The sequence below is a fragment of the Ranitomeya variabilis genome, chromosome 4 (assembly GCF_051348905.1).
Source record: "Ranitomeya variabilis isolate aRanVar5 chromosome 4, aRanVar5.hap1, whole genome shotgun sequence".
NCBI classification, from domain to species: Eukaryota; Metazoa; Chordata; class Amphibia; order Anura; family Dendrobatidae; genus Ranitomeya; species Ranitomeya variabilis.
The window spans coordinates 179,272,790-179,300,368 of record NC_135235.1 but is presented as its reverse complement, the minus strand read 5'-3'; the positions used below and the strand labels follow the sequence as shown (position 1 = coordinate 179,300,368).

Here is a 27,579-nt window from a genome sequence, read left to right as displayed (position 1 = left end):
CCCGTAAACGCCGATCAATCTGAATGGCCATAGCCATAGACTCATTCAGACCTGTAGGCGCAGGGAACCCCACCATAATATCCTTAATGGCCTCAGAAAGACCATCTCTGAAGTTTGCAGCCAGGGCGCACTCATTCCACTGAGTAAGCACCGACCATTTCCAAAATTTTTGACAATATACTTCCGCTTCATCATGCCCCTGAGAGAGGGCTAATAAAGCCTTTTCAGCCTGAATCTCCAGGTTAGGTTCCTCATAGAGCAATCCCAGTGCCAGAAAAAACGCATCCACACTGAGCAATGCAGGATCCCCTGGTGCCAATGCAAATGCCCAATTCTGAGGGTCGCCCCGCAGGAAAGATATTACAATCTTAACCTGCTGAGCAGGGTCTCCAGAGGAGCGAGATTTCAAAGAAAGAAACAATTTGCAATTGTTCCTGAAATTCAGGAAGGTAGATCTATCTCCAGAAAAAAACTCTGGAATAGGAATTCTAGGTTCAGACATGGGAGTGTGAACAACAAAATCCTGTATGTTTTGAACTTTTGCAGCAAGATTACTCAGGCTGGAAGCCAAACTCTGGACATCCATGTTAAACAGCTAAGGTCAGAGCCATTCAAGGGTTAAGAGGAGGTAAGAAGCAGCTAGACAGCAATTAAGGGCTAGGCAGCAAAACTCTGAGGGGAAAAAAAAAAAAAAAAAAAAATTCCCTTAAACACTTCTTTTTCTCCTGCTTCAGCCCAAACAATTAACACTTTGTGGGCCGGCTATACTGTCATGGATCCCAATGGCTGGGGATCGCACTGGACAAGCAAAATAACGGACGAGCTCTAGGGTGATGGAACCTGGGCTGACCGCTGCCCTACTCCTGACAAACACAACTAGAAATAGCCAGGGAGCGTGCCTACGTTGATTCTAGACGCCACGCGCCAGCCTAAGAGCTAACTAGCACTGCAGAGGAAATAAAGACCTAGCTTGCCTCCAGAGGAATGAACCCCAAAAGGTATAGTTGCCCCCCACATGTATTGACGGTGAAATGAGAGGAAGGCACGCACATAGAGATGAAAATAGATTTAGCAAAATGAGGCCCGCTGTAACTAGAAAGCAGAATGATACAAAAGGGGTCTGAGCGGTCAGCAAAAAACCCTAATCAAAAACCATCCTGAGATTACAAGAACCCATGTGCCAACTCATGGCACATGGGGAGAACCTCAGCCCACTAGAGCTACCAGCTAGCATAGAGTCATAATTAGCAAGCTGGACAAAGAACCAAACAACTGAAAAACAAAACTTAGCTTATCCTGAGAGATCTGGGAGCAGGTAGTCAGGAACCAAACTGAGCACATCTGAGTACATTGATAGCCGGCAAGGGAATGACAGGAAAGCCAGGTTAAATAGGAAACACCCAGCCTCTGATGGACAGGTGGAAACCAGAGACCGCAACCCACCAAAGTCACCCAGTACCAGCCGTAACCACCAGAGGGAGCCCAAAAACAGAATCCACAACAGGATTAGGGTTGGGGCTAAAGTTAGGGTTGGGGCAAAAGTTAGGGTTAGGGTTTGGATTACATTTACGGTTGGGATTAGGGTTGGGATTAGAGTTAGGGGTGTGTCAGAGTTAAGGGTGTGGTTAGGGTTACCATTGGGATTAGGGTTAGGGATGTGTTTGGATTAGGTTTTCAGGTAGAATTGGGGAGTTTCCACTGTTCAGGCACATCAGGGGCTCTCCGAATGCGACATGGCGTCCGATCTCAATTCCAGCCAATTCTGCGTTGAAAAAGTAAAACAGTGCTCCTTCCCTTCCGAGCTCTCCTGTGCGCCCAAACAGGGGTTTACCCCAAAATATGGGGTATCAGCGTACTCAGGACAAATTGGACAACAACTCTTGGGGTCCAAGTTCTCTTGTTATCCTTGAGAAAATAAAAAGTTGGGGGGCTAAAAATCATTTTTGTGGGAAAAAAAGATTTTTTATTTTCACGGCTCTGCGCTGTAAACTGTAGTGAAACACTTGGGGGTTCAAAGTTCTCACAACACATCTAGATAAGTTCCTTGGGGGGTCTAGTTTCCAGTATGGGGTCACTTGTGCGGGGTTTCTACTGTTTGGGTACATCAGGGGCTCTGCAAATGCAATGTGACGCCTGCAGACCGATCCATCTAAGTCTGCATTCCAAATGGCTCCTTCCCTTCCGAGCTCTGCCATGCGCCCAAACAGTGGTTTCCCCCCACAAATGGGGTATCAACGTACTCAAGACAAATTGTACAACAACTTTTGTGGTCCAATTTATCCTGTTACCCTTGTGAAAATACAAAACTGGGGGCTAAAAAAATCATTTTTGTGAGAAAAAAAAGAATTTTTATTTTCACGGCTCTGCGTTATAAACTGTAGTGAAACACTTGGGGGTTCAAAGTTCTCACAACACATCTAGATAAGTTCCTTGGGAGGTCTAGTTTCCAATATGGGGTCACTTGTGGGGGGTTTGTACTGTATGGGTACATCAGGGGCTCTGCAAATGCAAAGTGACGCCTGCAGACCAAATCATCTAAGTCTGCATTCCAAATGGCGCTCCTTCCCTTCCGAGCTCTGCCATGCGCCCAAACAGTGGTTTCCCCCCACAAATGGGGAATCAGCGTACTCAGAACAAATTGGACAACAACTTTTGGGGTCCAATTTATCCTGTTACCCTTGTGAAAATACAAAACTGGGGGGCTAAAAATCATTTTTGTGAGGAAAAAAAGAATTTTTATTTTCACGGCTCTGCGTTATAAACTGTAGTGAAACACTTGGGGGTTCCAAGTTCTCACAACACATCTAGATAAGTTGATTGGGAGGTCTAGTTTCCAATATGGGGTCACTTGTGGGGGGTTTGTACTGTTTGGGTACATCAGGGGCTCTGCAAATGCAACGTGACGCCTGCAGACCAATCCATCTAAGTCTGCATTCCAAATGGTGCTCCTTCCCTTCCGAGCTCTGCCATGCGCCCAAACAGTGGTTCCCCCCCACATATGGGGTATCAGCGTACTCAGGACAAATTGAACAACAACTATTTCGGTCCAATTTATCCTGTTACCCTTGTGAAAATACAAAACTGGGGGCTAAAAAATCATTTTTGTGAAAAAAAAAAGAATTTTTATTTTCACGGCTCTGCATTATAAACTGTAGTGAAACACTTGGGGGTTCAAAGCACTCAAAACACATCTAGATAAGTTCCATGGGGGGTCTACTTTCCAAAATGGTGTCACTTGTGGGGGGTTTTAATGTTTAGGCACATCAGGGGCTCTCCAAACGCGACATGGTGTCCCATCTCAATTCCAGTCAATTTTGCATTGAAAAGTCAAATGGCGCTCCTTCCCTTCCGAGCTCTGCCATGCGCCCAAACAGTCGTTTACCCCCACATATGGGGTATCAGCGTAGTCAGGACAAATTGTACAACAACGTTTGTTGTCCAATTTTTTCTCTTACGATTGGGAAAATAAAAAAATGGGGGCGAAAAAGTCATTTTTGTGAAAAAATATGATTTTTATTTTTATGGCTCTGCATTATAAACTTCTGTGAAGCACTTGTTTTATCAAAGTGCTCACCACACATCTAGATAAGTTCCTTAAGGGGTCTACTTTCTAAAATGGTGTCACTTGTGGGGGGTTTCAATGTTTAGGCACATCAGGGGCTCTCCAAACGCAACATGGAGTCACATCTTAATTCCAGTCAATTTTGCATTGAAAAGTAAAATGGCACTCCTTCCCTTCTGAGCTCTGCTATGCGCCCAAACAGTGGTTTAGCCCCACATATGGGGTATCATCGTACTCAAGACAAATTGCACAATAACTTTTGTGGTCTAATTTCTTCTCTTACCCTTGGGAAAATAAAAAATTGGGGGCGAAAAGATCATTTTTGTAAAAAAATATGATTTTTATTTTTACGGCTCTGCATTATAAACTTCTGTGAAGAACTTGGTGGGTCAAAGTGCTCACCACAAATCTAGATAAGTTCCTTAAGGGGTCTACTTTCCAAAATGGCGTCACTTGTGGGGGGTTTCAATGTTTACGCACATCAGGGGCTCTCCAAACGCAACATGGCGTCCCATCTCAATTCCAGTCAATTTTGCATTGAAAAGTCAAATGGCGCTCCTTCCCTTCCGAGCCCTGCCATGCGCACAAACAGTGCTTTACACCCACATATGGGGTGTCAGCGTACTCAGGACAAATTGCACAAAAATTTTTGGGGTCCAATTTCTCCTCTTACCCTTGGGAAAATAAAAAATTGTGGTCAAAAAGATCATTTTTGTGAAATAATGTGATTTTTTATTTTTACGTCTCTGCATTATAAACTTCTGTGAAGCACTTGGTGGGTCAAAGTGCTCACCACACATCTAGATAAGTTCCTTAAGGGGTCTACATTCCAAAATGGTGTCACTTGTGGGGGGTTTCAATGTTTAGGCACATCAGGGGCTCTCCAAACGCAACATGGAGTCCCATCTTAATTCCAGTCAACTTTGCATTGAAAAGTATAATGGCACTCCTTCCCTTCCGAGCTCTGCTATGCGCCCAGTGGTTTAGCCCCACATATGGGGTATCATCGTACTCAAGACAAATTGCACAATAACTTTTGTGGTCTAATTTCTTCTCTTAAACTTGGGAAAATAAAAAATTGGGGGCGAAAATATTATTTTTGTGAAAAAATATGATTTTTATTTTTACGGCTCTGCATTATAAACTTCTGTGAAGCACTTGGTGGGTCAAAGTGCTCACCACACATCTAGATAAGTTCCTTAAGGGGTCTACATTCCAAAATGGTGTCATTTGTGGGGGGTTCCAATGTTTACGCACATCAGGGGCTCTCCAAACGCAACATGGCGTCCCATCTCAATTCCAGTCAATTTTGCATTGAAAAGTCAAATGGCGCTCCTTCCCTTCCGAGCTCTGCCATGTGCCCAAACAGTGCTTTACACCCACATATAGGGTATCAGCGTACTCAGGACAAATTGCACAAAAATTTTTGGGGTCCAATTTCTTCTCTTACCCTTGGGAAAATAAAAAATTGTGGTCAAAAAGATCATTTTTGTGAAATAATGTGATTTTTTATTTTTACGGCTCTGCATTATAAACTTCTGTGAAGCACTTGGTGGGTCAAAGTGCTCGCCACACATCTAGATAAGTTCTTTAGGGGGTCTACTTTCCAAAATGGTGTCACTTGTGGAGGGTTTCAATGTTTAGGCACATCAGGGGTTCTCCAAACGCAACATGGCGTCCCATCTCAATTTCTGTCAATTTTGCATTGAAAAGTAAAATGGCGCTCCTTTCCTTCCGAGCTCTGCCATGCGCCCAAACAGTGGTTTACCTCCACATATGGGGTATCAGCGTACTCAGGACGAATTGTACAACAACTTTTGAGGTCCATTTTCTCCTGTTACACTTGGTAAAATAAAACAAATTGGAGCTGAATTAAATTTTGTGTGAAAAAAAGTTAAATGTTCATTTTTATTTAAACATTCCAAAAATTCCTGTGAAACACCTGAAGGGTTAATAAACTTCTTGAATGTGGTTTTGAGCACTTTGAGGGGTGCAGTTTCATAAAATCATAAAGACCCCTCAAAATGACTTCAAATGAGATGTGGTCCCTAAAAAAAAATGGTGTTGTAAAAATGAGAAATTTCTGGTCAACTTTTAACCCTTATAACTCCCTAACGAAAAAAAAATTTGGTTCCAAAATTGTGCTGATGTAAAGTAGACATGTGGGCAATGTTACTTATTAAGTATTTTGCGTGACATATCTCTGTGATTTAAGGGCATAAAAATTCAAAGAGGAAAAATTGTGAAATTTTCAAAATTTTCACCAAATTTCCGTTTTTTTCACAAATAAACGCAAGTTATATCGAAGAAATTTTACCACTATCATGAAGTACAATATGTCTCGAGAAAACGATGTCAGAATAGCTAAGATCTGTTGAAGCGTTCCAGAGTTATAACCTTATAAAGGGACAGTGGTCAGAATTGTAAAAATTGGCCCAGTCATTAACGTGCAAACCACCCTCGGATCTTAAGGGGTTAAAATATCATGTTGATTGAAGCCCTTTAGTATTACATTTAGTACTGAGTGCGGCCAGTGTTGGTGTCCTTTTTAATCACATCTTTTAAATCTTGTTTGTTAATATATGTTTGATGTCTGTTTCAATAAAAGTTGTTATAGAAATTTTTCCAAAAACTTCAAAGTTTCTCCTTTTTGAATATAATTATCATGGAGTGGTATGTAAGTAGCTAGGCATTACTTGCATGGCATACTGAACAATATGAGTCTGGGTATTTTTGCCTTGACAGCACAGCACAGTCAACAGGCGCCTCAAATATCTGAGTCTCATCACAAATGGATGACCGTCACGCAATGGGGTTAATGTCTGTTGACGAGGGTTTGGTTTATGCTCAGACAAAACTTCCTCTGAACATGGATCTGAGTGAGAAAAAATGTGGCCATCGGTGCAGATGATTTCCTCCTCTTGACTCTGTGAATCTTTTAGCACACATTTCTTATGCCTATGGAATACAATGTGTGAGGAGATCTGCAGACTCAGCCATCTGTGGTCCCCAACAGTCACTTGGGCACTTGGAGAGTTGTGATGTGGGGAAAAAAGGGTAATTGGGGTGCCACCACTAAGGACTGTACTGTGTGTGATGTTAAGGTGGAGGAAGAGGAGCAGAGGCCACTTGATGCAGCACTTGCCATCTACTGGAGCACATGTTCTTTCTGGCCCTCAACTACAAAGAGTACTGTTGTACGGCTGCCAAAGAAAGGAAGCAGAGTTGCCCATCCAGCAACAGCAGTTGAAAAAATACTGCGCAAATTCTGACTGCAGTAAAACAAATCGACTTCTCGTCCCTCATATCATGCCTGTCCCACAACCCTCAACAGCTATTCAGTACTTTCAATTCTTTCTGCATCCACCAGTTCCCCTTCCCTCTCCTCTCATGTCAGCTGAATATTTTGCCTCACCACCTGTGAACTTTCACAATAACGTCCCACCTCATTCCAAACTTTACCACAGTCTTCATCACAAGTCTAACCCACCTCTTCAACCTGTCACTAACAACTGGTGTCTTCCATCCTGATTGAAACATACCTCGATCACACCCATCCTTAAAAATCCCACCCTTGATCCATCTTCTGTGTCTACCTATCGCCCCATATAATTTCTCCCCTATGCCTCCAAACTACTGGAACAACACATCTATTTTGAAGTGTCCTCCCATCTCTCCTCTTGCTTCCTCTTGGACCACTTACAATCTGACTTCAAACCGCACCCTTTCACTGAAACTGCCCTGACTAAATTCACCAGTGACCTACTAACCGCCAAATGAAAGCAACGAGAGTTTGTCCTCTTCCTTCTCCTGGACCTGGCATCTGTCTTTGACACCGTGGACCATTCCCTGTTGTGAATTCTGTTCTCGAACTCCCTCCTGTGGTCATGAATGGTACTTCGGCGAGTTCTGTCCATGGGCTCCCTCTGGTGGCTGTGAGTGGAGCTGCTGGTTCTGAGGTTCCTTCTCCAGCTGACCTCATTTAGTTCTAGGCTGGCTGCTCTATTTAACTCCACTCAGATCGTTACTTGATGCCAGCTGTCAATGTTCTAGTACTGGTTCAGTTCTCTCTTGGATCTTGCAGATGACCTGTCTACTCCAGCAAAAGCTAAGTCCTTGCTAGTTAAATTGTTTATCTCTGTTTTCTTGTCCAGCTTGCTATCATGATTTTGCCAAGCTAGCTGGAAGCTCTGGGATGCAGAGTGGCACCTCCGCACCGTGAGTCGGTGCGGGGGTCTCTTTTGCACACTCTGCGTGGTTTTTATAGTTTTTTGTGCTGACCGCAAAATTGCCTTTTCTATCCTCAGTCTGTTTAGTTAAGTCTGGCCTCCTTTGCTGAAACCTGTTTCATTCCTGTGTTTGTGACTTCCATCTTAACTCACAGTTAATATTTGTGGGGGGCTGCCTGTTTTCTTTGGGGAATTTCTCTGAGGCAAGGTAGGCTTTATTTTCTATCTTTAGGGGTAGTTAGCTCTTAGGCTGTGAAGAGGCGTCTAGGCAGAGTCAGGTACGCTCCACGGCTATCTCTAGTTGTTGTGATAGGATTAGGGGTTGCGGTCAGCAAAGCTCCCACTTCCCAGAGCTGGTCCTGTATTACTAGTTTGCTCATCAGGTCATTCCTAGTGCTCCTAACCACCAGGTCACCATTACAGTATAGCTGGCCAGTAAAGTGTTAATGCATCTCAATAGAGGGATAAGAGAAGTTCTGAGACCATTTTTTTTTTTACTCTGCAGCGTGTTTTGTTTTTCCTTTCCCCTAAATCTCTGGGTGGTTCAGGACACAGGTGTAGACATGGACATTCAAGGTCTGTCCTCTTGTGTGGATCAACTCACTGCAAGGGTACAAGGCATTCAAGATTATGTAGTTCAGAATCCGATGTTAGAACCCAGAATTCCAATTCCTGATTTGTTTTCTGGGGATAGATCTAAGTTCCTGAATTTCAAAAATAATTGTAGACTGTTTCTTGCTTTGAAACCCCGCTCCTCTGGTGACCCCATTCAGCAAGTAAAAATCATTATTTCTTTGCTGCTTGGCGACCCTCAAGACTGGGCATTTTCCCTTGCGCCAGGAGATCCTGCATTGCGTAATGTAGATGCGTTTTTTCTGGCGCTTGGATTGCTTTATGATGAACCAGATTCAGTGGGTCAGGCAGAGAAAATCTTGCTGGCTTTGTGTCAGGGTCAGGATGAAGCGGAGGTATATTGTCAGAAGTTTGGAAAGTGGTCTGTGCTTACTCAGTGGAATGAGTGTGCCCTGGCGGCAATTTTCAGAAAGGGTCTTTCTGAAGCCCTTAACCCCTTCACCACCAAGGGTGGTTTGCACGTTAATGACCGGGCCAATTTTTACAATTCTGACCACTGTCCCTTTATGAGGTTATAACTCTGGAATGCTTCAACGGATCTTGGCGACTCTGACACTGTTTTCTCGTGACATATTGTACTTCATGATAGTGGTAAAATTTCTTCGATATAACTTGCGTTTATTTGTGAAAAAAACGAATATTTGGCGAAAATTTTGAAAATTTCGCAATTTTCCAAATTTTAATTTTTATGCCCTTAAATCACAGACATATGTCACGCAAAATACTTAATAAGTAACATTTCCCACATGTCTACTTTACATCAGCACAATTTTGGAACCAAATTTTTTTTTTGTGACGGAGTTATAAGGGTTAAAAGTTGACCAGCAATTTCTCATTTTTACAACACCATTTTTTTTAGGGACCACATCTCATTTGAAGTCATTTTGAGGGGTCTATATGATAGAAAATACCCAAGTGTGACACCATTCTAAAAACTGCACCCCTCAAGGTACTCAAAACCACTTTCAACAAGTCTATTAACCCTTCAGGTGTTTCACAGGAATTTTTGGAATGTTTAAATAAAAATGAACATTTAACTTTTTTTCACACAAAATTTATTTCAGATCCAATTTGTTTTATTTTACCAAGGGTAACAGGAGAAAATAGACCCCAAAATTTGTTGTACAATTTGTCCTGAGTACGCTGATACCCCATATGTGGGGGTAATCCACTGTTTGGGCGCATGGCAGAGCTCGGAAGGAAAGGAGCGCCATTTGACTTTTCAATGCAAAATTGACTGGAATTGAGATGGGACGCCATGTTGCATTTGGAGAGCCCCTGATGTGCCTAAACATTGAAACCCCCCACAAGTGACACCATTTTGGAAAGTAGACCCCCTAAGGAACTTATCTAGATGTGTGGTGAGCACTTTGACCCAACAAGTGCTTCACAGAAGTTTATAATGCAGAGCGGTAAAAATAAAAAATCATATTTTTTCACAAAAATGATCTTTTCGCCCCCAATTTTTTATTTTCCCAAGGGTAAGAGAAGAAATTGGACCCCAAAAATTGTTGTGCAATTTGTCCTGAGTACGCTGATACCCCATATGTGGGTGTAAACCATTGTTTGGGCGCAGGGCAGAGCTCGGAAGTGAAGGAGCGCCATTTGACTTTTCAATGCAAAATTGACTGGAATTGAGATGGGACGCCATGTTGCATTTGGAGAGCCCCTGATGTGCCTAAACATTGAAACCCCCCACAAGTGACACCATTTTGGAAAGTAGACCCCCTAAGGAACTTATCGAGATGTGTGGTGAGCACTTTGACCCAACAAGTGCTTCACAGAAGTTTATAATGCAGAGCCGTAAAAATAAAAAATCATATTTTTTCACAAAAATGATCTTTTCGCCCCGATTTTTTTATTTCCCCAAGGGTAAGAGAAGAAATTAGAGCAGAAATGTTGTTGTGCAATTTGTCCTGAGTACGACGATACCCCATATGTGGGGGTAAACCACTGTTTGGGCGCATAGCAGAGCTCGGAAGGGAAGGAGCGCTATTTTACTTTTCAATGCAAAATTGACTGGAATTAAGATGGGATGCCATGTTGCGTTTGCAGAGCCCCTGATGTGCCTAAACATTAAAAACCCCCACAAGTGACACCATTTTGGAAAGTAGACCCCCTAAGGAACTTATCTAGATGTGTTTTGAGAGCTTTGAACCCCCAAGTGTTTCACTACAGTTTATAACGCAGAGCCGTGAAAATAAAAATTCTTTTTTTTTTCACAAAAATGATTTTTTAGCCCCCAGTTTTGTATTTTCACAAGGGTATCAGGATAAATTGGACCTCAAAAGTTGTTGTCCAATTTGTCCTGAGTATGCTGATACCCCATATGTGGGGGGGAACCACTGTTTGGGCGCATGACAGAGCTCGGAAGGGAAGGAGCGCCATTTGGAATGCAGACTTAAATGGATTGGTCTGCAGGCGTCACGTTGCATTTGCAGAGCCCCTGATGTACCCAAACAGTACAAACCCCCCACAAGTGACCCCATATTGGAAACTAGACCCCCCAAGGAACTTATCTAGATGTGTTGTGAGAACTTTGAACCCCCAAGTGTTTCACTACAGTTTATAACGCAGAGCCGTGAAAATAAAAATTCTTTTTTTTTTCACAAAAATGATTTTTTAGCCCCCAGTTTTGTATTTTCACAAGGGTATCAGGATAAATTGGACCCAATAAGTTGTTGTCCAATTTGTCCTGAGTATGCTGATACCCCATATGTGGGGGGGAACCACTGTTTGGGCGCATGACAGAGCTCGGAAGGGAAGGAGCGCCATTTGGAATGCAGACTTAAATGGATCGGTCTGCAGGCGTCACGTTGCATTTGCAGAGCCCCTGATGTACCCAAACAGTACAAACCCCCCACAAGTGACCCCATATCGGAAACTAGACCCCCCAAGGAACTTATCTAGATGTGTTGTGAGAACTTTGAACCCCCAAATGTTTCACTACAGTTTACAACGCAGAGCCGTGAAAATAAAAAATCTTTTTTTTTCCCACAAAACTTATTTTTTGGCCCCCAGTTTTGTATTTTCCCAAGGGTAGTAGGAGAAATTGGACCCCAAAAGATGATGTCCAATTTGTCCTGAGTACGCTGATACCCCATATGTTGGGGTAAACCCCTGTTTGGGCACACTGGAGAGCTCGGAAGGGAAGGAGCACTGTTTTCCTTTTTCAACGCAGAATTGGCTGGAATTCAGATCGGATGCCATATCCCGTTTGGAAAGCCCCTGATGTGCCTAAACAGTGGAAACCCCCCAATTATAACTGAAACCCTAATCCAAACACACCCCTTACCCTAATCCTAACAGTAACCCTAACCACTCCTCTAACCCAGACACACCCAACCCTATTCCCAACCGTAAATGTAATCCAAACCCTAACCCTATCTTTAACCCCAACCCTAACTGTAGCCCCAACCCTAGCCCCAACTCTAGCCCTAACCCTAGCAATAACCCTAGCCCTATCACTAGCCCTAACACTAGCCGTAACACTAGCCGTAACACTAGCCCTAACCCTTGCCCTAACCCTAACCCTAGCCCTAACTCTAGTCCTAACTCTAGCCCTAACCCTAACCGGAAAATGGAAATAAATACATTTTTTAATTTTTTTATTTTTCCCTAACTAAGGGGGTGATGAAGGGGGGTTTGATTTACTTTTATAGCAGGTTTTTTAGCGGATTTTTATGATTGGCAGCCGTCACACACTGAAAGACGCTTTTCATTGCAAAAAATATTTTTTGCGTTACCACATTTTGAGAGCTGTAATTTTTCCATATTTGAGTCCACAGAGTCATGTGAGATCTTGTTTTTTGCGGGACGCGTTGACGTTTTTATTGGTAACATTTTCGGACACGTGACATTTTTTGATCGCTTTTTATTCCGATTTTTGTGAGGCAGAGTGATCAAAAGCCAGCTATTCATGAATTTCTTTTGGGGGAGGCGTTTATACCGTTCCGCGTTTGGTAAAACTGATAAAGAAGTTTTATTCGTCGGGTCAGTACGATTACAGCGATATCTCATTTATATCATTTTTTTTATGTTTTGGCGCTTTTATACGATAAAAACTATTTTATAGAAAAAATAATTATTTTGGTATCGCTTTATTCTCAGGACTATAACTTTTTTATTTTTTTGCTGATGATGCTGTATGGCGGCTCGTTTTTTGCGGGACAAGATGACGTTTTCAGCGGTACTATGGTTATTTATAGCAGTCTTTTTGATCGCGTGTTATTCCACTTTTTGTTCGGCAGTATGATAATAAAGCGTTGTTTTTTGCCTCGTTTTTTTTTTTTTTTTTCTTACGGTGTTTACTGAAGGGGTTAACTAGTGGGCCAGTTTTATAGGTCGGGTCGTTACGGACGCGGCGATACTAAATATGTGTACTTTTATTGTTTTTTTTTTATTATTTAGATAAAGAAATGTATTTATGGGAATAATATTTTTTTTTTTTCATTATTTTGGAATATTTTTTTTTTTTTTTTTTTTTACACATTTGGAAATTTTTTTTTTAACTTTTTTACTTTGCCCCAGGGGGGGACAATACAGATCGGTGATCTGTCAGTTTGCATAGCACTCTGACAGATCACCGATCTGCGAGAAGTGCAGGCTGCTAAACAGTGCCTGCTCTGAGCAGGCTTCTGTGAAGCCACCTCCCTCCCTGCAGGACCCGGATCCGCGGCCATCTTGGATCCGGGTCTGGAGCAGGCAGGGAGGGAGGTAAGACCCTCGCAGCAACGCGATCACATCGCGTTGCTGCGGGGGGCTCAGGGAAGCCCGCAGGGAGCCCCCTCCCTGCGCGATGCTTCCCTGCACCGCCGGCACATCGCGATCATGTTTGATCGCGGTGTGCCGGGGGTTAATGTGCCGGGGGCGGTCCGTGACCTCTCCTGGCACATAGTGCCAGATGTCAGCTGCGATATGCAGCTGACACCCGGCCGTGATCGGCCGCGCTCCCCCCGTGAGCGCGGCCGATCGCGTATGACGTACTATCCCGTCGGCGGTCATACGGGCCCACCCCACCTCGACGGGATAGTACGTCAAATGTCGGGAAGGGGTTAAGGATGTTATGGTGGGATTCCCCACGCCTGCTGGTCTGAATGAGTCTATGTCCTTGGCCATTCAGATCAATCAACGCTTACGTGAGCGCAAAACTGTGCACCATTTGGCGGTATCTTCTGAGCAGAGGCCTGAGCCTATGCAATGTGATAGGACCTTGACCAGAGCTGAACGGCAAGAATACAGACGTCAGAATGGGCTGTGTTTTTACTGTGGTGACACCACTCATGCTATCTCTGATTGTCCTAAGCGCACTAAGCGGTTCGCTAGGTCTGCCACCATTGGTACTGTACAGCCAAAATTTCTTTTGTCCGTTACTCTGATTTGCTCTCTGTCGTCCTATTCTGTTATGGCATTTGTGGATTCAGGCGCTGCCCTGAATTTGATGGACTTGGAGTTTGCCAGGCGCTGTGGTTTTTTCTTGGAGCCTTTACAGTATCCTATTCCATTAAGAGGAATTGATGCTACGCCTTTGGCCAAGAATAAGCCTCAGTACTGGACTCAATTGACCATGTGCATGGCTCCTGCACATCAGGAGGATATTCGCTTTTTTGGTGTTGCATAATTTGCATGATGTGGTCGTTTTGGGTTTGCCATGGCTACAGGTCCATAATCCAGTATTGGATTGGAAATCAATGTCTGTATCTAGTTGGAGTTGTCAAGGGGTACATGGTGATGTCCCATTGTTGTCAATTTCGTCTTCCCATCCTTCTGAAGTCCCTGAGTTCTTGTCGGATTACCAGGATGTATTTGATGAGCCCAAATCCAGTGCCCTACCTCCTCATAGGGATTGCGATTGTGCAATTAATTTGATTCCTGGTAGTAAGTTTCCGAAGGGCCGACTGTTCAATTTGTCTGTGCCAGAGCATGCTGCTATGCGGAGTTATATAAAGGAGTCCTTGGAGAAAGGGCATATTCGCCCGTCGTCGTCACCGTTGGGAGCAGGGTTCTTTTTTGTGGCCAAGAAGGATGGTTCTCTGAGACCTTGTATAGATTACCGCCTTCTCAATAAAATCACCGTCAAATTTCAGTACCCTTTGCCTCTGCTGTCTGATTTGTTTGCTCGGATTAAGGGGGCTAGTTGGTTCACTAAGATAGATCTTCGAGGGGCGTATAACCTTGTGTGTATTAAACAGGGCGATGAATGGAAAACAGCATTTAATACGCCCGAGGGCCATTTTGAGTACCTGGTGATGCCATTCAGGCTTTCTAATGCTCCATCTGTGTTTCAGTCCTTTATGCATGACATCTTCCGAAAGTACCTGGATAGATTCATGATTGTATATTTGGATGATATTTTGGTCTTTTCGGACGATTGGGAGTCTCATGTGAAGCAGGTCAGAATGGTGTTCCAGATCCTTCGTGCTAATTCCTTGTTTGTGAAGGGGTCTAAATGTCTCTTTGGAGTTCAGAAGGTTTCATTTTTGGGCTTCATTTTTTCCCCTTCTACTATCGAGATGGATCCTGTTAAAGTTCAGGCCATTTATGATTGGTCTCAGCCTACTTCTGTGAAGAGCCTTCAGAAATTCCTGGGCTTTGCTAATTTTTACCGTCGCTTCATCGCTAATTTTTCTAGTGTTGTTAAACCATTGACTGATTTGACCAAGAAAGGTGCTGATGTGGTCAATTGGTCCTCTGCGGCCGTTGAGGCTTTTCAGGAGTTGAAGCGTCGTTTTTCTTCTGCCCCTGTGTTGTGTCAGCCAGATGTTTCGCTCCCGTTTCAGGTCGAGGTGGATGCTTCTGAGATTGGAGCAGGGGCTGTTTTATCTCAAAGAAGTTCTGATGGCTCGGTGATGAAACCATGTGCTTTCTTTTCTAGAAAGTTTTCGCCTGCTGAGCGCAATTATGATGTGGGCAATCGAGAGTTGTTGGCTATGAAGTGGGCGTTCGAGGAGTGGCGACATTGGCTTGAAGGAGCCAAGCATCGCGTGGTGGTCTTGACGGATCACAAGAATCTGACTTATCTCGAGTCTGCCAAGCGGTTGAATCCTAGACACGCTCGATGGTCGCTGTTTTTCTCCCGCTTCGATTTTGTGGTTTCGTACCTTCCAGGTTCTAAGAATGTGAAGGCTGATGCCCTTTCAAGGAGTTTTGTGCCTGATTCTCCGGGAGTTCCTGAGCCGGCTGGTATTCTCAAAGAAGGGGTAATTTTGTCTGCCATCCCCCCTGATTTGCGGTGGGTGCTGCAGGAGTTTCAGGCTGATAGACCTGACCGTTGTCCAGCGGAGAAACTGTTTGTCCCTGATAGATGGACTAGCAGAGTTATCTCTGAGGTTCATTGTTCGGTGTTGGCTGGTCATCCTGGAATCTTTGGTACCAGAGATTTGGTGGCTAGATCCTTTTGGTGGCCTTCCTTGTCACGGGATGTGCGTTCTTTTGTGCAGTCCTGTGGGATTTGTGCTCGGGCTAAGCCCTGCTGTTCTCGTGCCAGTGGGTTGCTTTTGCCCTTGCCGGTCCCGAAAAGGCCCTGGACGCATATTTCCATGGATTTTATTTCGGATCTCCCTGTCTCTCAAAGGATGTCGGTCATCTGGGTAGTTTGTGATCGCTTCTCTAAGATGGTCCATTTGGTACCTTTGCCTAAATTGCCTTCCTCCTCTGATTTGGTTCCATTATTTTTCCAGCATGTGGTTCGTTTGCATGGCATTCCGGAGAACATCGTGTCGGACAGAGGTTCCCAGTTTGTTTCAAGGTTTTGGCGGTCCTTTTGTGCTAAGATGGGCATTGATTTGTCTTTTTCTTCAGCTTTCCATCCTCAGACAAATGGCCAAACCGAACGAACCAATCAGACTTTGGAAGCATATCTGAGATGCTGTGTTTCTGCTGATCAGGATGATTGGGTGTCCTCCTTGCCTTTGGCTGAGTTCGCCCTTAATAATCGGGCCAGCTCGGCCACTTTGGTTTCACCCTTTTTCTGTAATTCTGGTTTCCATCCTCGTTTTTCTTCAGGGCAGGTTGTGCCTTCGGTCTGTCCTGGTGTGGATTCTGTGGTGGACAGGTTGCAGCAAATTTGGACTCATGTGGTGGACAATTTGACATTGTCCCAGGAGAAGGCTCAACGTTTCGCTAACCGCCATCGCTGTGTTGGTCCCCGACTTCGTGTTGGGGATTTGGTTTGGTTGTCGTCTCGTTATGTTCCTATGAAGGTTTCGTCTCCTAAGTTTAAGCCTCGGTTCATTGGTCCTTATAAGATTTCTGAAATTCTTAATCCTGTGTCATTTCGTTTGGACCTTCCAGCTTCTTTCGCCATCCATAATGTGTTCCATAGGTCGTTATTGCGGAGATATGTGGCTCCTATGGTTCCCTCCGTTGACCCTCCTGCCCCGGTGTTGGTTGAGGGGGAGTTGGAGTATGTGGTGGAGAAGATTTTGGATTCTCGTATTTCGAGACGGAAACTTCAGTACCTGGTCAAGTGGAAAGGTTATGGTCAGGAGGATAATTCCTGGGTTGTTGCCTCTGATGTTCATGCTGCCGATCTGGTTCGTGCCTTTCATTTGGCTCATCTTGATCGGCCTGGGGGCTCTGGTGAGGGTTCGGTGACCCCTCCTCAAGGGGGGGTACTGTTGTGAATTCCGTTCTCGAACTCCCTCCTGTGGTCATGAATGGTACTTTGGCGAGTTCTGTCCATGGGCTCCCTCTGGTGGCTGTGAGTGGAGCTGCTGGTTCTGAGGTTCCTTCTCCAGCTGACCTCATTTAGTTCTAGGCTGGCTGCTCTATTTAACTCCACTCAGATCGTTACTTGATGCCAGCTGTCAATGTTCTAGTACTGGTTCAGTTCTCTCTTGGAGCTTGCAGATGACCTGTCTACTCCAGCAAAAGCTAAGTCCCTGCTAGTTAAATTGTTTATCTCTGTTTTCTTGTCCAGCTTGCTATCATGATTTTGCCAAGCTAGCTGGAAGCTCTGGGATGCAGAGTGGCACCTCTGCACCATGAGTCGGTGCGGGGGTCTCTTTTGCACACTCTGCGTGGTTTTTATAGTTTTTTGTGCTGACCGCAAAGTTGCCTTTTCTATCCTCAGTCTGTTTAGTTAAGTCTGGCCTCCTTTGCTGAAACCTGTTTCATTCCTGTGTTTGTGACTTCCATCTTAACTCACAGTTAATATTTGTGGGGGGCTGCCTGTTTTCTTTGGGGAATTTCTCTGAGGCAAGGTAGGCTTTATTTTCTATCTTTAGGGGTAATTAGCTCTTAGGCTGTGAAGAGGCGTCTAGGCAGAGTCAGGTATGCTCCACGGCTATTTCTAGTTGTTGTGATAGGATTAGGGGTTGCGGTCAGCAGAGCTCCCACTTCCCAGAGCTGGTCCTGTATTACTAGTTTGCTCATCAGGTCATTCCTAGTGCTCCTAACCACCAGGTCACCATAACAATTCCCTCTTACTAGAGACTTTTTGATCCTTTGACATTACAGACTTGGCCCTTTGGACCTTCTCATACCTAACAGACATAGCATTCAGTGTCTCCCACTCACACACCACCTCCTCATCTCGCCCTCTATGTGTCGGTGTCAACCAAGGTTCAGTTGTAGACCGGGAACTATGCTTAGAGGGTGCACACGCATGCTCCCTCCCTCTTAAAAGGGCCACTTGCATCAACCTAATGTATTCTCAACTTATAGCTGGGCGACACCTTCTATTTAAGGCTTCTCCTCCAATATGGAGGTGCCTGTGTTATGTTGTTAGTTTGCCTTGCATGCTTGCTAGTTGTCAGGTTCCCCAAGTCCGCCTGTCTGCTTGTCTACCCTGTACCCGTTTACTCTTACCTGTCTATGCCTGTCTGCTCGTACCTGTCTGAGCTCTTCTGTCCATCAGCCGGTCCAGATCACACCTGAGAGTGCCCATCTGTCTAACACCTGGTCCAGCCTGCACCTGCCAGTGCTTTTCTGTTCCTCAGCCGGTCTCATCTGCACCCGTGTTTCCAGAGTCCCTACAGTTCCTGCCTGCATTTTTCATCCCTCCTTTGGGCCATAGCAGCTTACCTGCTCTAGGGGGTCAGCTGTCACCTTCTGTAGGTCAGTCATGGATTAACACCTGGTGCCATCTCTTTGTACCTCCTTGGGTCGCAGTTTTCGCCTACTGCCACTTGTCCGAGTAGGGATTTGGTAGGCCACCTTGTTACGCCCTCTTCCAGAGGGATACGGAACAGTGATTCCACCACCTTGCCCATCACAGTCTCTATCTGCTGGATTGGCTGTAGTGGAAGAGGTATCGGTCCCCGCTATACTAATTCTACTTTATTGCAATTGATGCCACTTTGTTGGTGTCTGTCATTCATTTTTGTAAATGTGTAGACTCCTGGTTGGGTCTCCTTCATGCGTGTTGCCTGTAGCAGTAGGCCTCCAAGACCATCAGGCCTCCACTTCCTTGATTCCGTGTTACTATGCTTAGATTTTTCTGACAATAGTAGTATACAAAATGTATGATATTTGTGCTACCTGAGTGTGGCTAAGTATGAAAGCAGGTTGAGCAGTTGCATGTGGTATCAGGGTTCCCAGCACAGAAGGCCTACACTGAACTCTAACCCACCTTGTCTTACTGTGACTTTCAATTGAAAGCTGTAAATGCTGTCCCAGACCTCAATACCCCATGCCTGGCTGATTGCTGCAGTGCCTGCTACAATTAGTACTCTGGTTGAATTGAGGCCATTTCCAGGTTTCTGCTCCTCATTTGATGTGTTTTGGCAGCATTTGGGGCTATTATAAGGTGTTGTGCATTTGTTTTTGCCTCCCATTGAGATGAAAGGCATTCAGTTATGTTCGGCGAATATTCAACAAACTAATCAGAGAATATTGCAAATTCTGCGTTCATAATCCGAATCGAACATTGAAATATTCACTCATCTTTAGTTATGATGAACCAGATGATTTATCTGCTGGTGCAAAAACTGATGCACTTCAACAGAGTTGTACCACCTGAGCAACCAAGTTTAGTCCTACCTATCCTGTGTCCTTTCTCCAGCAGATAGCCAGAGCCATGATCCTTTGGAATTCTGAGTAAACAAACTAGATGAGTGCAGAGAATTGACGCAATTTATTTGCGAGACGTACGATCATGTCCAGTCTCCATTGTAATGTCAGAGAGGGTGTTCAGTTTACGTGGTGGATTTGTCACATCAAAGCAAACATAAGTTATCTGTTATAAGAGTGGAAAACCTAATATTTGTTAATATCAATCAGGCATTTATCTTTGCAGACTTTCGTACACTGTCGGGTCATGCTAATGATTAAATCAGCTACTCCATCTGTTTGTGTGACTACCCATTGGCTGTAATCTATCGCGCTGTTGCCATTGCCAATGGATCTGACTTTGCCAGGCTTCTACTTCCTGTTCTTCATGTCTTCTATACACTAGTACTGCAGTTGCTGGTTCTACACTGCCAAGCATCTCATGGCCTGCCCTATAAGTCTACCATGCTGCTCCTGTTGCAGCCACAGTACAGTCATGCCAACCACATATCTCCTGGTTGCCGACTGTATTTTATAGTGCTAGACAATACTACTGATGCTAGGAAATGTACTCTAATGTTTTTGTATCCTCAAGATACAGTTATGAAAATAGGACTAATATTTTAAAAGATTTATAAATAAATAGTGCAACTGTTTTATATCTAGAAAAAACCTGGATCATTTTTGAATGGCTTGATAAAAAGCCTTTGTAATTTCCTTATCATTTTGTGATTAATAAACCAGGTGCGGATCCTCACCCAATAAAGGATAATTTTTTCACTTCTAGTTGAAAGGCCATTTTTTCTTCACATTTAAAAACGTACAGTACACCAACTTTGTCTCCATAATTAAAAGGATAATTTTGGGATGGCCATGGAAAAAACATAGCTTCTTCATTTAGCAAAGTACAAAGCTCTTCATTCTCCCCAAACAGGAATAATTGTTGTACCCACCCATGTGAATATGACATGACATCTTCTGTTTTCACCATGTGTCTATAAATAACAACAATGCATGCATCTGTCTCTCCAAAATGGATAATTTTTATAACATTTGTACAATTTAGGTAGCCTAAAAAGTCTGATACTGCAGTGTGTAGTTATATACCATGTAGGTTACCTCTCGTTTTCTCTTAGCCAGATACGTCAAAGCCATTTTGGACATTAAAAAGACTGTGTTTGCATTACAGAGCTCAAGACTTGTTTAACTGACTCTAAGGGTAACAGACCATGTTCCACACATATTTTCCAGGAAATTAGAGGGCTTTTAATTTAGCAAATCATGCAAATTTATTCCCCACAAATCGTATTTTTGGTGGGTTAATTCAGCAAACCAGCAAATTCGAATTTCGAAAGATCCACTCATCTCTAGTATTAATGATCATTCTTTGTTCATGGAAATGCAGTTGGCCTGTCTAAATAGGCTATTAAACAACCATCGATCAGCTTCTACACATCTATGTTGTTTATCAGCCGCCATTGGCTAGTGTAAACACATCCTTACTTGCCTAGCTTTGCAGACCAATTACTGTTTTGTCTTTCTCTTTTCAGGTTGCAAGTGGTACAGACCCCTGCTCTCCTGATTTGCCTTACACCCCCTTGCCATCAGTATCAAGAGACCCAACCAATCACAGAGGTAACATGTACATGTCATATTATTTATATAGATTTTTATTGTAAGGTGGTAAAAAGCTTACAGCACATCCTCTTGCTTACACCTCGATATTACTGACTCAGCAGTTTCCCTTTCTATTCTGCACTTTTTCAAACAAATAATGGAAAAACATCCTTGTCAAGGCCCAGGACACAACATTGAGTTAACAAAGGAAAATGATTAGTGAAGGAGGAAAAAAAGCAAGAGTTAAAGTCTCTCTTGAAAGATCACCATAGAAAATGTAGAGACCATAGAACTAGCCTCAGCACCCGCAGGTCATTTTCTAGGTCACATACTCAGAACGAGCTTGACATTTAAGCTCCTACCTCATAGACCAGATTTATTTCTCCAGGCATACAACACATTGCACAACTATGCTGCATGATACATGATGTGAAATATCACTGAGTATGCTTCATCTGAAGAGGCGAACACATAAATGATTGTCAGTATGAGAATGCGCAAGCTGAAGAGCTTGGATTATCTTCTGCTAAACTGAAAAGAAAGAAATTGATTTAGTTTATATAACTCCACAGAATACAAATAGGAGTCTTGCATTTTTTATTTTTTTTGCATGTTTGAAAATAGAGATAAAGTAAGGAATATGATTCTCTGCATTCAGTCTATTTTAAAATCTGAGCGGTCCTGAGATCTTATGGACTATTGTCAGCTAGACAAGTATTAAGCATGTGAACACATTTCTTATCAATAATAATGCATGTTGATCATCTCATTGCTTGAGGCTCTAGGGTTAAAGTTGTATTCCGAGGCTAAACAAAATTGACCATAAATTAGAAAATGTTTCAAATAAAAAATAACAATTACACATCTCTTCAATCCTGTGATGCTCCTGAGTCACAACTCTGATGGTTCCTGCCATTCCTATCCAAAAGTTTCCTGAACACCGTAGCCAGTCACTGGCCTAAGTGGTCACATATTATGCATGCAAACATCACCTCTGAAGCTAATGATTGGCTGCAGTGAACAGATGGGATGTCATCACTTCCAAAATGGGAGAGCACTGATGTGCCAGAGCTGGAATTATATGGTATGTCAAGGAGTAATTACTGATTAATTATTTTTATAAAATGTTCTACTTTAGAGTCATATGTATATAATATCAGAAAACCCCTTTGATTTATTTAATTGGGAACATACAAATACTGTCTTTCAGTTAATCCATCAATGATTGATTAATGGGAGTACAACTGATGATGTATCAGACAAGTCATTATGCCTAAGTGCATTGAAAGAGATGAAGAAGTGACATTTAGTGTTTAGTGTTTCAGTCTGAGATAACTTCATTCATATAGTAAAATCAGTTAGCACATTGCTTTCATACCCTATATTAAGTTGATCTTTAGGTAGTTTTGCCTTAATCTGGATCAACAAAGTAGGATTATAATTTGAATGTGTGCACTTGTCTTGTTTTCAGTTTAGCTTTATTACAGAAAGAGTTACTTATCTTTTTATAAACTGTCTTTTATTCCTTTTTAATTTTGTTGTTTGGATGAAAATAATTATGAATTGCTTTATGTATAATGATCAATGAATATTGAGGAGCTTCTATTGCTTTCTGCTTTTGAAGGCAACTTAATATTTATTGTTTCAAGAGGCACAGCCTTTATGTACACTTGTCAATTATCACTAGCATAAAAATATAGTTGAAATGTTAAAATGGTTATTCGTAAATGTTAAATGGAATCTGTCAGCAGGTTCCCCCGCTCCACCACTTATATTTGCTTGTTGCTTTTTCAAAGACAAGTCCAGCAATACCTTTACATGGATAGTCTGTTCCTCCTTTACTGAGAAATCAGCTTATGAATTGATATGCAAATGAGGCTGAAGAACTATGGTAGATCTGAAGCTACTGTCACTCCAGCTCTGTTCTCTGCCCAGCGGCACATTCTCCTGCTGACTGACAGACTAAATGCTGTGTGACTTCAGGCAAAGGAGTCACCAGTCATGCAGGATGAGGCGGGGAAGAGATCTAGAATGATAAAGGCTTCAGATCCAACAAGGCTCTTTAGCCTCATTTGCATGCCAAGGTCATGTAGAATATGAAGACCAATTGTTCCAGCTGTTACATAAAAAAATCCTTTATTGTATTATGGTAAAAACATGAACAGCTTCACAGGCAACATCGAGGCACACGTGAGGAAAAGCTACGCGTTTCGATTGCGACTGCGATCTTTATCAAAGCTTGAGAGCTATCAGAGCTTTGATAAAGATCGCAGTCACGACTGAAAAGCGTAGCTTTTCCTCACATGTGCCTCGATGTTGCCTGTGAAGCTGTTCATGTTTTTATCATAATACAATAAAATAATTTTTTTATGGAAGAGCTGGAACAATTGGTCTTCGTATTCTACATGAATGCTTCTCATCAGGACGGAGTTCTGTGCGCTTTCTGAAGATCAGTGAGCTGGCTTTTTTTCGTCTTTATACTATGTATTGTCATTGCTGGACTTGTCTAAGGAAGAGCTACATATAACTAGTTTGGGAGGGGTGAAATCCTGCTGACTGATTCCATTTAATGTAGTTTGTTTAACATTTACATTTTCTATGTTGTTGCAACTGAACTTAGTGATTAATGTATAATGGGTCTTAGGTTTAAAACTTTGCTTTGTAATTGTGCCATAAAGTATCTGTCTCACTGTTTGTTTCAGAACTCCACCTTTTTAAGTATAGAAAACATACAATACCTTGCCTGAAGAAAAATACTATTATTCCTCTGTTCCTTTTGTGATAGGATTTTGTAGGAGGAGGGTCCTGCTGAGCTACAGACTTGACTAAAATCTTATAACTTCAAGCTATAGTTCTTCCAAATATCTTGGCTATTATTGCTAGTCCATTTTTAAGCCCTCTTTGCACAAGTTTTGTTTCAGTATCTTCCCAATGTTGATTCTGTCTGCTTGAAAAGGGCCACTGGAATATCAGATATTTTCGTGTGCAAAACAAAAGTAAGAGTATGTCCAATATGCCGTATTCAATTAAGAAAATAATAATGTTAGTGGAGGCCAATGTAACACATAGGCTCATTCACAGAAACATAAGACTGTTTTGCTGCTCAATTTTCAAACCTTACATTCTAACAAAAAGCATTATGTTAGTATGGCATGGAAGTGGAGAAATACGGAACTGTGGCAGTTGCCAAAAACATCAATGTTGAAGACATCCAGTATAGGGTTATGAGGAGAGGAAATTGTTATAAAAATCATTCTAGTGTGAAAAAAATGCACATGTCAGCAGAACTACAAGTCAACTTGTGTTGACTTGACATCACTTGAAAGACATTCTGAGTTTGTGTGTGGCAGATTCTAGTTCTCTAATAGATCTGATTTGTAGACCGTCAATTTTACCCAATGTCGTGGTTCCATCTATGGTGTGTTAGTTTACAGATCAGTAGGCACAGGCCAACATGGGGCTATGGGTACCTGCATTCTAGGTCCTGTATTCTGTGATGAAAATGTAATCACAGCGTTTTATATAGAAAAGGAGCGGCAGTCACAACAGGTCTGCCAGCAGTGCCAGTGTTTTTACTTCTTTATCCACGTTCTGTATGCAGACATATTCGAGCAATTCTATGGAATGGTACCTGATAATTGGGTATTTTTTATAATTCAAAGGGCTACTCAGCTCCACATGAGGAGGTGAAAGCTGCGGCTGATGTGGAGTCCTTTGGCCTCTTCACAGGTATTCGAGGGGGTATTGTGCACCTGTTCTGTTGTAGCGTGCACAACGTCTGTCAAGCTTCTGCCAAATGGCAAATCATCAGTGACTCAAAGTTTCCATATGTGGAAGTGAGAGGTGCTGGAAAAACTTTTTAATCAGTGAAGCGATAATGTAGCATTAATTCATAAGAAATAATATAGTCAATGTCATGATAGTATACTTGGCTAGGATAATTTTTCATTATATCAACGAGTGAGTTCCTTTACATTACAGGGTTAATAACATCTGCACAGCTTTAAAGTGAGAATAAAAATACTTTCATATCTTTAAGTACAAAGTAAAAAAAACTCCCAGTACTGTAGATTAGGCCAGGCAGAAACTCCACAAGCTCACTGTCCAGATCTAAATGATTTACTCCCCTGCTCTCCCATTTCTAAGTCCCATTGTAATGTAACCAGTGTGTGGGGAGAGTGTGCAGGCCAAGGCTTCCTGTGCAATGTCAAGCTCAGCACATTCATCAATGACAGTCAGGAAGGGTCATCCAGATGGAGAATCTCTTAATTTCTTATTTCCCTTTCTGCTGGAGAACCTGACAAGCCCAGCTTTGGCCTACGTTTTTTCAGGGAGGAAAGGTCATAAGGTAATGATAAATAAAGGCTCACAAGCAAGGGGGAATTTCACCTTCAAGTCTAGCTGTCATTATTGTCAAAGGTTTCTGGTGACCTATGAAAATGTACATGAAAAGAATGGATATACTTATCTGTATGTCTCCATCCCTAAAATCAAAGGATTATTTTTGTTGTTGGACTTGTGTGGAAATGAGAATTTATCTCTCTGTAAACTCTATTGCTTGTGTGCCACCATTAACAAAACAGGACTAGTGATGAGCGAACGTGCTCGCCACTACTCATTACTCACCCGAGTATCGGGGTACTCGGCGAGCAGTGAGCATTTCCGGGATTATTCGGCGGTAACTGCAGTCTCCACCCAGCAGTTTTGGAGGACTTTAGAGACCCAATCACAGTGCAGGGATTGTCTGCCAGGCCATGAAACGCCACAGCCATCTTTGTTGTGGTCGTGCAGTGATTGGCTGGGCCGTACAGCATCATCCTCAGTATAAGAGACCTGGCGCCGCCCTGCTCGCCGCATTCTGTTTCTTTTTCAGCGAGAGTAGGGAGAGCTGCTGCCGAGATAGGGTCAGAATCGTGTTTTTTATAGTTAGTGTAGGTCTGCAACTCTTACATCCACAACTCCTGAGAAACCAACAGTCCTTTTTAGGACTAATTCGTGACCTGATATTACAGCGCTAGGCAGGCAGGGCACAGCCTGTATGTGCATCCATTGGTCCCACTGCATCCTTCCCAAAGCTCCATAACTGCCTGCTGCTGCAGCTTATTTACTGTCTATATACCTTTTTATATGTCCCAAAAATTCCCCCCCCCAAAAAAAAATATACAGTCTGTTCTGTCAGACCGAGGCCTGTGTAAAAATTATAGTTTGTCAGGCATATGTAGCATAGTTCCACCAAGAAACGGAGCAAAGCAATTTCAAATGCCATAATTATTAAAAAATACAAAGTTTATTTGAATAATACAAAATAGCAATACAGCTAAAAGATCTTATGTATATATCTGCTGTAAGCAGTATATACCAATACAGAGGTATCACAGGGAAAACATATCGGTACACCGGATTACATGTGGGAATCACAACTCATCCCTGGGGTAAGAAGTAGGTGCATATATATAATTACACAGCAGGAAACTGATGGACCCTATAAGGTTTCATAAATCCCAGTATCCCCATGAAAACGGGTCCAAAGTCCGCTAAATAGCAAATAATAATGTGCACTTACCCATCATAAGAAGCAGGGGAGTAACCCTCACTTCACCCGGCGGCCCCGATGCGCATTTCGCAGTATAGCTTTTTTAATTTAATTTTTTAATAATTATGGTATTTGAAATTGTTTTGCTCCGTTTCTTGGTGGTTCTATGTTTTTGGAGCTATTCGGTTTATTTGACACCCTGGGAGTGTCTAGGGAGGGGTGTTTTCCATCGGTTACAGTATACACTTGTGCTTTATGATTATGTGAATATATGTAGCATAGTTGTGTGTGCTACCCTTGTGCCCCCTTTTTTTTGTGTGTCTTAAATTCACTGAAAAAGGCCTCATATATCTGCGTACTCCAAGTTTGGTCATTGGAGGCTGTTTTTTTTTGGGGCTGTCTGATAGTCAAATTCTATACAGCACTAATGCGCCTAAAAAAAATTGAAAGGCCACAGATTTGCCAGTGTGGTATTTCCGTTACAGCCGTCATATATCTCTGTGCTCCAAGTTAGGTCATTGGAGGTCGGTGTACTTATTTTGTGGCTGTGTGATACTCAAATTCTATACAGCACTATTCAGCCTAAAAGAAATTTGAAAGGCCACAGATTTGCCAGTGTGGTATTTCTGTTACAGCCGTCATATATCTCTTTGCTCCAAGTTTGGGCGTTGTAGGCCGGTGTATCCATTCTTTTGCTGTTTGAGAATCTAATTCTATACAGCACTATTTAGCTTCCAATATAAAAAAGACACATATTTGTCAGTGTGGTATCGCTGTCAGATGTCTGATGTATTTGATGCCTACAAAATGTGGAAATTCAGGCCTACATTCAGCTGTATTTGATGTCTGTTACCCTAGTTCGGTACACTATTTTAGTTAACAAAATGGACAAATACAGGTCACATATCGAACAGTGGTGTGGTATCTCGTTAAAAATACTTCTCTTTCAAGTTGTTATGGCTGCTTCATGACTGTGTTAATGCTCCAACTCCAACTACCACCATCATCGTCTT

The 27,579-nt window shown here is 42.7% G+C and overlaps 1 protein-coding gene across 2 annotated transcripts in view; it reads left to right on the top strand.

Annotated features, from left to right (window-relative positions):
- The window catches only part of LRMDA (leucine rich melanocyte differentiation associated), a 2,082,283-nt gene that overhangs the window by 1,705,474 nt on the left and 349,230 nt on the right, over positions 1-27,579 (top strand). For both annotated transcript variants that reach the window (XM_077259443.1, XM_077259442.1), the window contains one exon: positions 20,967-21,051. In XM_077259443.1, coding sequence (XP_077115558.1) covers positions 20,967-21,051 — 85 coding nt within the window. The remainder of the gene's footprint in view (positions 1-20,966; positions 21,052-27,579) is intronic.